Below are 13,295 nucleotides of genomic sequence, written 5' to 3'. Positions count from 1 at the left end.
GTGTCTGAGGCTGGATTTGAACTCATGAAGATAAATCTTCCTGACTCCTAGTAGAGCACTCTATCCACTGTATTACCTACTTGCTCCCACATATACTGTGGGAGCTTTCTATTTTACCAAGTACTTTCCTTACAACAATTCTGTGAGGTAGGTAGTATAAGTATTACTAGCCCCATTGAACAGATAGAGAGACAGTGGGGTATAGCGGGTAGAGCTGGCCGCAAAGTCAAGAACTCTTCATGTTCCACCTCTGATACACACGTTGGTGTGATCCTGGGAAAGTCACTAACCTTCAAATGCTTAGGCAACTCTCTAAGACTAAAGGTTGATGCCTATTGATAAAAGCAGTTTCTTTATGTGGGAGTTCCCTCTACCAATGAAATCAAAGGTCAAGTCCTCATCCTTGTTCCTATTGTATTGATAGGAAAGTGAATTTTAGAGAGCTTAGATTTGGCCAATTATACAGCTGGTGTCAAAGCTGGGATTTGAATCCAGATCTTCTGAATTCTAAGTCCAATGGATTTCTTGCAATGCCTTGCTCTCTAAAGACAGATCCAGCATCCACTCTACTTCTGACTCTTTCACACTGACCTCTTATAGAACCTAGATTATGAACTATGCTGTTCTGTGCTTGTCTTTGTAGTACATAGGTTTCTAATCAATCCACGAGTATGAGTCCTTTCTCTCATGATACAATATCTATCAATATAAGGGAGAATTTAACAATTTACCTTAAGAAATATCCTTTCCCCCTGCTGGCTTAAGTCTGAAATCCCTTTCCTTGAGGACAAAGCCCTTCAGTCGGGGGTGGAAGAGAACTCTCAGGGTTAGCCAGCACATGGTTCGGGGAGAGAGACCCAGGGATCGTCAGCCACAGAGTGTCTTAAAGAGTTACCCCCAAAGCTCTGTCGGGATTAAGGGCACCACAGAAGAGGAAAAATGGCTCACAAAGAAAAGATAGACCATGGTTCATCTGAATTTCCAGTTTCCCTAAAGGCTGACAGGGTGTTTTAATATCAACTCATCACCACTTTTGCCAGTGATATGCAAATGTCTCTTTAAAAGTCCACAGCCCCAGATGGATCTTATTGGCAACAGGACTATAAAAACTGACAATCCACCTGATGACAAGGCCCCTTTAAATCGAGTGGATCTCTCCAATGCCTGTGGCTGACCCTCAACATGAAGTGGTGGGGGGTAGGGACTGTGAGCCCAGAGCAGAGAGTAAGGTCAATTTTCAGGAACATTGGGAAGTGTTGATTAGGCGTCTCCATGGTGAGAGTCCCTTGCTCCTCCCCCCAATGAAAAGCCTTCCAGAAATTATGAAATTTGAACACGGCATGAATCAACACCAGAGTAATTGCTTGGCTTGTTTGCATGTGTAACAAACAGATTTCTGGAGGTGAGAAGAGAAGAAAAATTGGACCCTTAACTGTATAATTACCTTTGAGAAAATCCATCTTGATGCTAAGCATTTGCATTAATCCTGAAATAGATGAAACTCAGATACCAAAGGGCTGTCATATATATGTACATATATACACATGTGTGCTGTATATATACTCACATGCATTATACATATATGCAAGTATAGATAGGTAAATAGATAGATAGCCCCTCTGGGGGCTAGTGATTTTCATTAGTATAGCTCTGGAAGATTTACAAAGCTTCATATGCAATGATCCGCCTTTTGTCTACAATCCCCCAGGGAGAGAAGACTTCCCCAGGGTCATACAGCTGGTTAGTTCCTGGAATGGGATTCAAACCAGTACTTTCTGATTCCAAAGTCCAGCCCTCTCTCTGTTTTATACCATGCTACCTCCTAATAAACAAGAGCCTATCTGAGCTTCTCAAAAAATATTATTATCCTCATTTTACAATGAGGAGACTGAATTCTAGTAAAGGAACTTCTCCAAAATTATCTGCCAGCAAGTAGCAGAGTTACAGTTCCTCTGATTCCAAACTTAGAACTGTCTGCTACGTCATGCTACCTTGAGGTAGAGGTAGTGGCAGCCAGAAGGCGCAGTGGCTAGAATGCTGGCCCTAGGGTCAGAAAGAGCTGAGTTCAAATCTAGCCTCAGATACTTACTAGCAGTATGGTCCTGGGGCAAGTTATGTAACCTATGTCTACCTCAATTTCCTCAACTGTAAAATGGGAATAATAATAGTGCTTCCCTCCTGTGGTTGATCAAATGATGTATTTGTAAAACATTTAAAGTTTAAACTGTTCAGCACAATGCCTGACACCTACTAAATGCTTGTTTTCTCCCTTCTCCCCTCCCACTGCATGATAGCCTGAAATTCCATCAATTAGCATCAATTAATCTCAAGCCAGTAACTCCCATGCACTGAGCTCATCAGCAGAATTGAAGACCAGGCTCTCTTTCTTTAGGGACCTCCTAGTCCAGTTGGAAAGAGAAGACTTAGGTGACAAAGTTGGAGAATATTTATGGGACAGTGTGAGATCAAGGGCTAACTGAGTTGGGTGCCTCAGAAGCTAAGAGCTGTGGTCAGATGGAGAGGGAAGAGAGCAGTGCACCTTGGAGGAGTCAAGGAAGGTTTTCTGTTGGAGGTGGATCAAAATTAGAGAAGAAAAAAAAGATGGTGGAGGAAGATTTTGGAGGATGGAGGTAAGGGAAAACATGACTGAAAGCAGTAAGTAGCACATTTGTGGTCTAATGATTGAACCAAACTTCCCGGGTCACTGACAGAACTGTCTAGGAGATACAGGTCAAATATGTGATTCTTTATATGATATGATTTAAGGGCACTCTTCATGCAAAAATATCTCCCCCCCCAGTACCTGATATGAAGCTGTTCGTTAGACATCTATCTCATTGGGTCTTAACCAAAACAACAGCAGTATCAACAAACAATCTCCAAACTCAAAGAAATTAAAGGCTGATATTAAAACACAGGTGTTAACTGGGAGGAAAGAATAGTGCGTGAAACAACTGACACCTTAGATGAATTCCTGCAGAAATCAGGACTTAAGACATAGGATAGGTAAGTTTGGATGAGAAGGCACCAAGGAAAATGAAGGAGGGGAATGTAATATGGAATTGTTATCCAAGAGTCCCAGTTCTGAGATGTGAGCCTCAGTTTTCTCATCTGTAAAATGGTTCTATGATCGTCTCATAGACTATAAGACCTTAAAGCAGGGCTTAGAGGTCAAATGAGGGGGCAGGAAACAGATTCAAACTCTCAAAGTCCTTCTTAAACCTTCTCCTTCTCTCACCCTCTATGATCAATCAGTTGCCAAGCCTTACTGATTCTACCGTTGTGATGTCTCTTCCATCTGTTTCTTCTCCATATGTACTGCCACTCTCTTAGTTCAGGTCCTTATCTCCTCTTCCACTGTGCACTTGAAGTCTTTCCCAATTCAGCTTCAGCCCTTTCCCATACTCCTTGTCCCAACCAAAGTAGCCCACTAGCTGACCCCAGAACTCAGCATTCTATTTCTTACCTTTTGTCTCTGCATGTGCTGTCCCCTAGATCTGGAAAACATTCTCTGTTCAGTTCTCCCCAGAATCCTTAGCGTCTTTAAAGGTTTGACTCAGGTGCCACCTCCTACAGGAAGCCTTTCCTGCTTCCCTCTCCCCAGTTGTTAATGCTCTCTTCCTCATGAAATGACCTTGTACTATACTGATTTTTAATTCATGCTATATCCCTCCACTAGATGAGAAGCTTCTGAAGGGTGGGCACTTTCCCACTTTGGTCTTCTCTCCTCCACCCTCACCTCTGCCTCCACACATGTTTATCTGTAGGGTCTTGCACATTTTTTTCTTTAAACCTGACCTTTAATTTTATCAGTGTAAGAAGTTTCCCGTGCTGGATCAGAGCAGTTGTCCCAGAAATAGCAGGAAGATGAGATAGAAATATTGAACATAGCTTAAGAAATGTATGTGGGCACCCAGGTTTCTCTCTCTCACTCTCTTTCCTTCCACTCTTTTCTTTTCTTTCTTTTCTTTCTTTCTTTCTTTCTTTCTTTCTTTCTTTCTTTCTTTCTTTCTTTCTTTCTTTCTTTCTTTCTTTCTTCTTCCTTCCTTCCTTCCTTCCTTCCTTCCTTCCTTCCTTCCTTCCTTCCTTCCTTCCTTCCTTCTTTTTCTTTCTTTCTTTCTTTCTCATGCCCTCTGGAATGGGGCAGTTTTGTTAGATTGGACAAGATCGTACATGGGCAACATCAAAAATGAGGGGTAATACCAACCCCTAGCCAGACTGATTATTGACATGCACCCTCCATGCCACTAAAGGAACTGGGGCCATTTTATCATGTAGTTTTTAAGACAGCCACTTGTGTAAATAAGTGTGCTGGATTGATGAGAAATCTTGAGACGAGCAAAATAAAATGACTTGGTATCAATATGGTCTGACTTAGAACTAATTCAAATACTAAGCATATGGAATTCTATTATGTTTGACTTGGTAGTAAAATTAGATCTCTAAATGGTTCAATTCAGATTCCCCCACCCATGACACATTAAATATCAACAAATCTATTTGATAACTTCAGTTGATAAGAAGAAACTAGAACTGATAGTGCTCTAAGCCTTTTTTCTTGATTGACCTGAAGATTGAAATGCCACTAAAACTTTAACTCATGTTTTAGTCTGATAATCCAAATAACGTGTCCTGTTTAGCCAATGAAACGATGAAAAGCATGGATAAGGTCTTGGAAGTTGAACTACTTTTTTCCTTTTTACTTTTCCTTTTAGGTCAAGTTCCTGTCTCCTCATGTTATCTTTTTCTTTTAATTCTCTAACTGATAGCACTCTTGGCGTGGCCTAGACGACACCTGTTTCCGACCACTTAGCTGGCAACAGCCAGGTAGAGTGCTGGTTTTTCTCCCTCTTGCTCTTAGAATCGGTAACCTCATCCTTTCCAGGAAATCTTCAGGGTGAGACAGCATAAAAACTGCCTCAGAAAGCATGTCTTCAGAAATTCTATCTAAACAAACATTAACACTCATCCCCTCAAGTGTTAGTGAAAATGCAGCAGTTGTATAATCATAACAGCCATTCCTAGAGTACTGTACAATTCTTTCTTAGAAGCTTTAAAGGCCCTGTTTAGCAAGCAAAAAAAATCTCTCAAATTAGCATGTCAGTGTTTCAGGAGAACCTACTTTAAAAGAAACCCAAGTTTTATTGTGAAGCCTACAAATATTTATTTTAAAATTAGGTCATTTTTTGCTGGACACTTTTGGATGTCAGTACTTTAATTCTAAGTCAAAAGACAAAGCAAAACCATGCTTATCTTCATTTTTCAATATTACCATTTCTTATAATTTCACTTTCTTTTTTGTGGGGGGGGCGGTGTGCACAAAACAACCCACAGATGCATAGCATTACCCAACTCAAAATATAAACTGTAGTTGCAGTCCTTTATCTCTTTGAGGTCCAGCACTAATTCCTCACTACGATTTGACAAAATGGTGATGATTCTGACTAATGCTAATTGGTCATCATTTCTTTCTAATGAGTTCTCAAAGTCATAGCCAAGTAAAAAGAAACACAAATTAGAACAAAATGGAAATAGTAAAAATCCCACCATTCTTTCTTCTAAAGGAGGAATCTTTTTTAAATAGCTTTTTTGATAAGGTCTTTTTTTCCCCTGAAACTGTGCTTTCTATGAATTCTACATAGATGCCTTCAACAAAAAATAACAAGAAGATTGTGTCTCTTTGTAAAGTTAAACATCTAGAATCTTAGAGGGAACTTCAGAGGTCATCTAAGTCTGTAAACCAGTAGTTAAAACAATATCAAAGGACTCATTACAAAAAATGCTGTCCATCTCCAGACAGAGAAATGATGGCCTCAGAATTCAGACAGAAGCATATTTTTTTCTTTATTTTTCTTGCTTTTTTTTTTCCAACGTGGCTAATGTGAAAATGTTCTGCATGACTTTATATGTATAATGAGTGTTGTATTTCTTGCCTTCTCAATGGTGGGGGAGGGGTGGAGAGAGGGAGAGAATTTGGAATTGAAAATAAAAATAAAAATTCAAAGAGAATGTAAACTCCCCAAGAAAAGGACTGTCTTACTTTTTGTTTGTATGTACATCTCCGGCATCTCACACAGTGCCTGGCACATAGTAGACGGTTAATACTTGTTTGTTGCCTGAGTTCTTCAAACCTAGGCTAGAAACAGGAGTTAGGGAATTCTCTAGATACTTTTCTGGCTCTATGATTTTGCTACCTGAAGGCTAGACCATCATATTGTATTAGGCACACTTCAGGTTGGTAGGATAGTAGAGCCAGATGGGCTCTGGCGCAATTACCGGTTGTCTCTCCCACTTTGCAGATAAGAAAACAGGCTTATGGTGGGGAAGTGAAAAACTGAAAATCACAGAACTAATGAATAATCGGCTTACCCTTTTCTTGCCCCATCCCATTCTCTTTCAGAGGAGAAGCTTTCTTCTTGGATTCTCACTCAATTAGTAATCTTAGGTGCTAATGTCTGGCACTGCTGGGTCAACTAGAATCAGTCCCACTCCACCTGGGAACTGGCACAGGTGTCTCCAAGTCTGTGGAGCAGTGACACGGGCATGGACATCCCCTGGGAAGGTGGGTTAGAGCGATAGCTAGAGGCTGTGTGGCGGCCAGAGACAGGAGCGGACGGGGCAGAACGGTGGCTGGGCGTCTTCCTCAGTGTAGGGGCACTCCAGGTCTGGCAATGCCATCAGGTGCCATAGACATGGCAGTCAATGGGGGGAGGGGATGGCGGAGTCAGTAGCCAAGCATCCTTAGTCCTTGTGCCGCCCCATGAAGGACGAGGGGATGACACTGTCTCCCTGCTCTCACGGACATCTGGGGAACCTACTCTCCCCTCCCCTGAGGGGCTGGGGGTTGGTTCTATTACCATGGTGATGCTATGTGATGTCAGAGGTAAATGAGAGCGCAGAGGAACCACCATTCACAGACTTGTAGGTTGTTAATATTAGAAGTAAGAGTCTTAGAGTTAGTGGTCCTCCATCCGAGCCCCCTTATTTGTACAGATGAGGTCACTCTTGAAGGCATGGTGGCCATCATGTGAAAGAAGGATCAGAGTTACTCTGCTCGGCCCAAGAGGACAGAATTGGAAGCAATGGGTAGAAATTGGGGGAGATGGAGGTTAGGGAAGAGAAGACAGGGGAGCAGAGGTCAGCTGGATAGAAGGAAGAACGTCCTTCCAATTATCAATGACCAAAAAAGGAATGGGCTGCTCCCTAGGAGGTAGTGAGCTCCCCATTACAAGGATCTTTAGAGAGACGTTGGGTGACCGCTTGCCAGTAATGTAGGAGAAGGAATAAGAAGACCGATGTCTCCCAGCCCTCACAAAGTTTATATTTGGGCTGGGGAAACAAAATTAGTGAACACATCCGACTCATTTTGGTTTCTCACTTCTCTGGAGCGCTTGACACTCTTGGGTCCCTCTCTCCTCCCTAGGTTTTCATGACCCTGCTCTGCCTTCCTACCTATCTGGCCGATCCCCTCAGTCCACCTCACAGGGTCATCATTCATGGCCCACCCTGAGGTGAGCAGGAACATCAGGGTTCTCTTCTCCATTGGCGACTCCCCCAGGCCCCACGGACTCAACCATCAGCCAATGGCCTGGAGTCAGAAACACGAGTTCAAATCCTTCCTCAAACACTTCCTGGCTGTGTGACCCTGGGCAAGTCACTTCACCTCTCTGTGCCTCAGTTTTCTCATCAGGGTTGTGGTGAGGGTCACGTGAGATAACGTCTGTAACGCACTCAGCAGAGTGTGTGGCGCGTAGTAGGTTCCTTTCTCTTCTCTTCTACGCGGATGCCTCTAAAATCTACACGGTGAGCCCTCATCCTTTTCTTGAATTTCAGTGAGTCAATTAGCGTGTATTAAGTGCCTACACTGTGCCAGGCACTCTGCTGAGCATTGAGGATACAAAGAAAGGTTTAAAAACCTGTTGTTCTCAAGCAACTCACAGCCTAACAGTTAGGTACAAACAAGATATAGATCAAGTGTGACCTCAGAGGGAAGTGTGTGTGTTCAATTGTTTCAGACACACCCAACTCTTGTGACCCCATTTGGAGTTTTCTTGGCAAAGATACTGGAGCAGTTTGCCGTTTCCTCCTCTAGCCCATTTTACAAATGAGGAAACCAAGGCAAATGGTAAAGTGACTTGCACAGGGTCACACAGCTAGTAAGTGTCTGACTCTGGATTTGAGCTCAGGAAGATGAGTCTTCTTGATTCCGAGCCCAGCAGACATTAATATTAAGGAGGACAGGGAACAGCTTCTTGTGGAATGTAGGACTTTAGCTGAGAATTAAAAGAGTTCAGGGAGCCTAGAAGGAATAGATATATAGAGTGTTCCAGATGTGTGGGGGTGGGGACTATGTGAGGAATAGCCAGGAGGTCAGCGTCACTGGGTCCCAGAAGACATGAAGGAGTAAGGGAAGAAGGTGTAAGGTGTCTGGAAAGGTAGGAGGGGGCAGGTTATGAAGAGCTTTAAATGCTCCAGTCCAGTGTCTCCATCTGCCCCCAGATGTGCTATAGGCTCTTCAAACTCCACGAGTACAAAATGGAATTCATTGCCCCCTTCCCATCCCTCCCAGCCACTGCTTAGATTGCTTAGATTCCTATTTCTTAGATTCCTATTTTCTTCTGAGATGGTGCCACCAATCTTCTACTAACTCAGGTGAGGTCCACACCAACCTTGGAGGGCTCTCGAACTCCTCACTCTCACTCATCCACTCCTCCCCCACATCCTACAGGTAGCCAAATCTTGCTGATTCTGCCTACGATCCTATGAATTGTTGCTCTTTCCTCAGAAGGATGAGACCTCCCAATGGCTCTCTTCCCCATCCAGTTGGGGACCATTTCCAGTCATCCTGATCTATATCTGGCCACTGGACTCAGAAGGCTATGAAGGAGAAAGTGAGGCTGGTGACTGACCTTGCACAGCCCTCCTCACTTAAATCCAATTCACTTGCAAGTCATGGCATCGCCTTCCCAATGTCATGGTTCTCTTTGAGAACAGCAACATCTAGATGTTACGTCCAGACTATTCAGTGCAGAATGAATGGCGTGCTTCCAAAGCCTGACTGTACCCACACCTTCTCTTCCTTGGGGTCATAGGGCTGGCCCATCAGGAAAGTCAAAGGTCCAGCTGCTTATCTACTGGAGAGCTATGTTCCTACCAGCAGGGGTTTCTGTATGGCTTTTACAGCCTGAGGGGGACCAGATTGATGCCATTAGTCAAGTCAACAAGGATTTACCTCCTGCTTAGGCACTATCCTGTGGTTTTTCGAGTCCCACTTTGTCCCTCACCCTTTCCCTTCCTTCCCCCTCCACTCAGTACCAATAGGCAGAGGTGAATTTCTCAGCAGGGCTCCCCTGGTCCGTGGATCTGTGGGAACAAGAGTTGCCCTACTAGGAACCATGAAATGGGTGGTTTGCTTTCAACTTTCCACCCCATCCTTCCTTTTAGCCCTTGACCCTCATGGCCCCAGCACCTGCCTTTTGCTGCCCCTCAACTGCCCAGGGCCCTACGTAGGCCTGTATCTCCTGAGTAACGGGACCCCAAGACTTCTTCCTCCTTCCTTTTTCCCCATTCTCCTTCTCACTTCCCCCATTCCATTCTTCTCCTAAACCTTTTCAGACTGTGTTTCAAAGATACAGGGCCTAGCTCTTAGCTTTGGCTAATGAGATAAACTAATTCAGGCCAAGTTGTTAAAGGCTGATAGTAACTTTATGTTTCCCCGTCCCATATAATATTTGCTGTCTTTAATGTTAAAACTCAAAGGTTGACTAATGGCAGATGCTTTGGCCTCATTCTCAATGGTGGGGGAGGGGCAGGGAGAAGGAGAGCATTTGGAACTGAAAATAAAATAGAATTTAAAAACAAAAGTAACATAAACCCCCCAGGGATCAGAAGGTGGCTGGTAAAGGAGATATTTGGGAGCGGTGGGTCTTTGTGGTGCCTTTCTGATCTAATCGACTTTGACAGCTTTGTACTACTCTTATGTCTTCAGTATCTACGGAGAAAACGGGGACAATGGAACCTAATATTGGATGGAGGAAATGGGCTGGGTTATCTGGACAGCATAAATACAGAGGCTGATATACAGCTTTTACTTTAACAGTTTTATCCCTCCCATCACTTACTACTCATGAGTGTATTTTAAAGATGTAGAGTGTCATATAATGACAAGAGTCCTGGCCTTGATGGAGAAGAATTGCATTCAAATTCTGGCTTGGATGCTTATCCCTTATGTGACCTTGTGAGGGGCTTGCGTTAGATGGTCTCTAAGATCCCTTTCCCCCCTAGATTTTATCATTTGATACCCATAACGTAACTAAAAATAGGTAGATGTAATTCTTCCCATTTTATTGCTTGTAAAACTGAGGCCTAACCATAAGTAGTCCCCAACACAAATGTTCTGTTCTGACCAAGCCAGTCTCCTCACCATCTCCACAATTCCTCTTGGAGCCTTGGTCCCAGGGTGTAGGAGGCACCTTTGTCTGCTCTGAATCCTATTTATCCTGTGAAGCCAAGTTCACATCCTGACTCTCCCAGAATGTTTCTCTCATCCCTCTAGGCTACACTGACCCCACCTTTCTCTGACCTCTTGCAGCACTTAGTGGCCATGAGACCATCACTTGATTATAAACTCCCCACAGTTGTTTGGTAATTGCTCCATCGGCCAGTTACTCAGCAAGCTGTAGGCTAGGCACTGTGTTAGCCATGGGCCTACATTTGGAACTATGCCCCGAATGTCACTACACTGTGCATACCCTTTCACTCAGCAATTCTGCTACTTGGTCCACACCTCAAAGAGATTAAAGAAAGAAGAAAAGGAACCAGGCACGCGAAAACATTCATAGCAGCTCTTTTTGTGGCTGCAAAGAATCAGAAACGGCGGGGATGCTCATCAGTTCTGGAATGGCTGGACAAGTTATGGTATATGAATGTGATGGAATATAACTGTGCTGTAAGAAATGAAGTGGATGGTTTCAGAAAAATCTGGGAAGACTTTTATGGACTGATGCAAAGTGAAGTGAGCAGAACCAGGAGAATGATTTATACAACAACAATATTGAAAAGATAAACCTTTGAAAAACTCGGGAAGATGAGTCTTCCTGACTCCAGGCCCAGCACTCTATCCACTGAATTCAAATCCAGTCTTAGACACTATTAGGTATATATGACTCTGAGCAAGTCTCTTAATCCTGTTTGCCTCAGTTTCCTCATCTATAAGATTATCTGGAGAAAGAAATGCCAAACCATTCTAGCAGCTTGCCAAGAAAACCCCAAATGGGGTCACAAAAGAGCAAGATAAGACTGAAAAATGATTGAACAACAGCCAAAAGAAACTGTAGAAAAGACATATATGGGGGCAGCTAGGTGGTGCAGTGGATAGAACACTGGCCCTGAAGTCAGGAGGACCTGAGTTCAAATCCAGCCTCAGACCAAACACTTGGCACTTACTAGCTGTGTGACCCTGGGCGGGTCACTTAACCCCAATTGCCTAAAAAAATTTTTTTAAAAATTAAAATAAAAATAAAGGAAAAATATATTTGTATATATACATATATACATTTGTGCCTAATGATAACCATCTCAAAGGAAGAAAAAAAAGGAAAAAAGAAAAAAGAAATTACATGGCAACTTTATTATATATTTAAAGGAATAGCAAGTTGTACATAATAGATTTGCCATTTCATGTGTAATCATCTTTTTTATTTTACTGTGTTATGGAAATGCTTGTTTTGTTCCATAAATTAAAATAAATATGGGAAAAAAGAAACTATACACCTCAGTTATTGAACCTTAAAGTTTCTGGACTGCTTTGCCTACATTACCTTTGGAGTGAGGTGACCTGAGTTCTAATAATGCCTCGGCTATGCTAGTTTTGACTTGTATGACCTTGTAAATGGCCTGTAACCTTGCCTTTGTAAAATGAAGAGGTTAGACTAGGTGACCTCTAATGTGACCTTCAGGATACTATGGTCTCATTTCAGCCTTACAACCCCCCCTGTGAGTAATACCAGTTGTTGTGAGCCCCATTTTATGGATGAAGAAACTGAGGTCAGAGAGGCTAAGGAAATGTCTTGACTGTAGATATATAGCTAGTGAGTGCCAATGGCAAGATGCAGGCCCAGGTTTCATCTAACTCTAGGTCTTTTGCTCTTTTCTACCCTTGATCCCACCTCCTCCCTCCACCTCCAGGTTCATTCAGCGTGGAGGGCCAGGGCTGAGGGGGTCCTGGCCTGCCCAAGCTAGTGCAAGAAATCTTGTTGAGAAAGAGAATGACGAGCTTCTCAGGGCTGACAGCCCTTCCCAAGGAGTGATGGATGGGCGGGGCAGGAGGAGGCAGCTTTATCTCCCTCCAGAGACCCCTCGAAATAACAGCCGGAGGGGGTAATGAGAATGAAGAGGCTCTGAATTCCCCACAAGCTTTTCTAAGTCAATGCTTCCCTGGGCTCTCTTAAATTGTCCTGCTTCTCCCTGCCCCTCCCCTCCAGCCAGCCTGATACCCGAGCCACCCTGGAGCTGGTCTTCTGTCCAGTAGTGAAGCCTATGATGTGTGTCGCTAGCCCCACACTCCATTGTGACCTCTTCCTCCCCTCTCCCCAACTCCAGCAAGCAAAGATGCTCACCGGCATCCAGCTGGACGTGGCTTTGATTCTCACTCAGCCACTGCCTGGCTGTGTGATTCTGCCCAAGTCCTTTCCCCTCTCCGGGCCTCAGTTTCCTCATCTGTCAAATGAGGAGGTGACATTTTTGTTGGGTTTTTTTTTTTTGGCAAGGCACTAGTGTCTAATGTCCCTCCCAGCTTTGAGTCTCTGACCTCATCCTAGGCATAGCAGAGCAGTCCTAGATAGAGTAAGAGAGGGCACACCACCGTGGCCCCTTGAGTAACAGACATTTACATTGTCCCTGGAGGGGCTATTCAGAAGCTGCTATTCACTGCCTAGTCTCACATCTTGGGGAAAATCATGACATTCAGTTTGTAACAGGGTCTAGAGTGGGAAGAAATGTGTAGTTCCTTTCCTTAAAGAACAGATAGGAGCCAGCCAACAAACAGAGAACTGCTTCCCTTCTCATGGATACATGGCACCCAAGAAATCAGAATGGCCTAGATGCTTAGCTCTGTAAAAGAATTGAGGATTTTCAGACATGATCAATGAATAGATTTGAAGGGGGCTGGGCTAAAATATCTCTGAGGTCTTTTTCAGTTCTAAGTCTACAACTCCTGACCCCACTCACACCTGCCTCCAGGGTCAGTGCCCTCCTCCACGGCCTCTTACTTGCCCCCTCTGAATTTCCTGTCTCAG

General features: G+C 43.7%; 1 protein-coding gene across 7 annotated transcripts in view; it reads right to left on the bottom strand.

Annotated features, from left to right (window-relative positions):
• CCDC33 (coiled-coil domain containing 33) overlaps window positions 1-6,837 on the bottom strand; it is a 221,305-nt gene extending 214,468 nt beyond the window's left edge. For all 7 annotated transcript variants that reach the window (XM_020994637.2, XM_020994640.2, XM_020994645.2 and 4 more), the window contains exon 1: window positions 6,370-6,837. In XM_020994637.2, coding sequence (XP_020850296.1) covers window positions 6,370-6,390 — 21 coding nt within the window. In that variant the 5' untranslated portion in view covers window positions 6,391-6,837. The remainder of the gene's footprint in view (window positions 1-6,369) is intronic.
• Window positions 6,838-13,295: the final 6,458 nt, after the last annotated feature.

The sequence above is a fragment of the Phascolarctos cinereus genome, unplaced genomic scaffold (genome assembly GCF_003287225.1).
Source record: "Phascolarctos cinereus isolate Bilbo 61053 unplaced genomic scaffold, phaCin_HiC Scaffold_3;HRSCAF=262, whole genome shotgun sequence".
Lineage (NCBI taxonomy): Eukaryota > Metazoa > Chordata > Mammalia > Diprotodontia > Phascolarctidae > Phascolarctos > Phascolarctos cinereus.
This window is presented reverse-complemented; position numbering and strand designations above follow the sequence as displayed.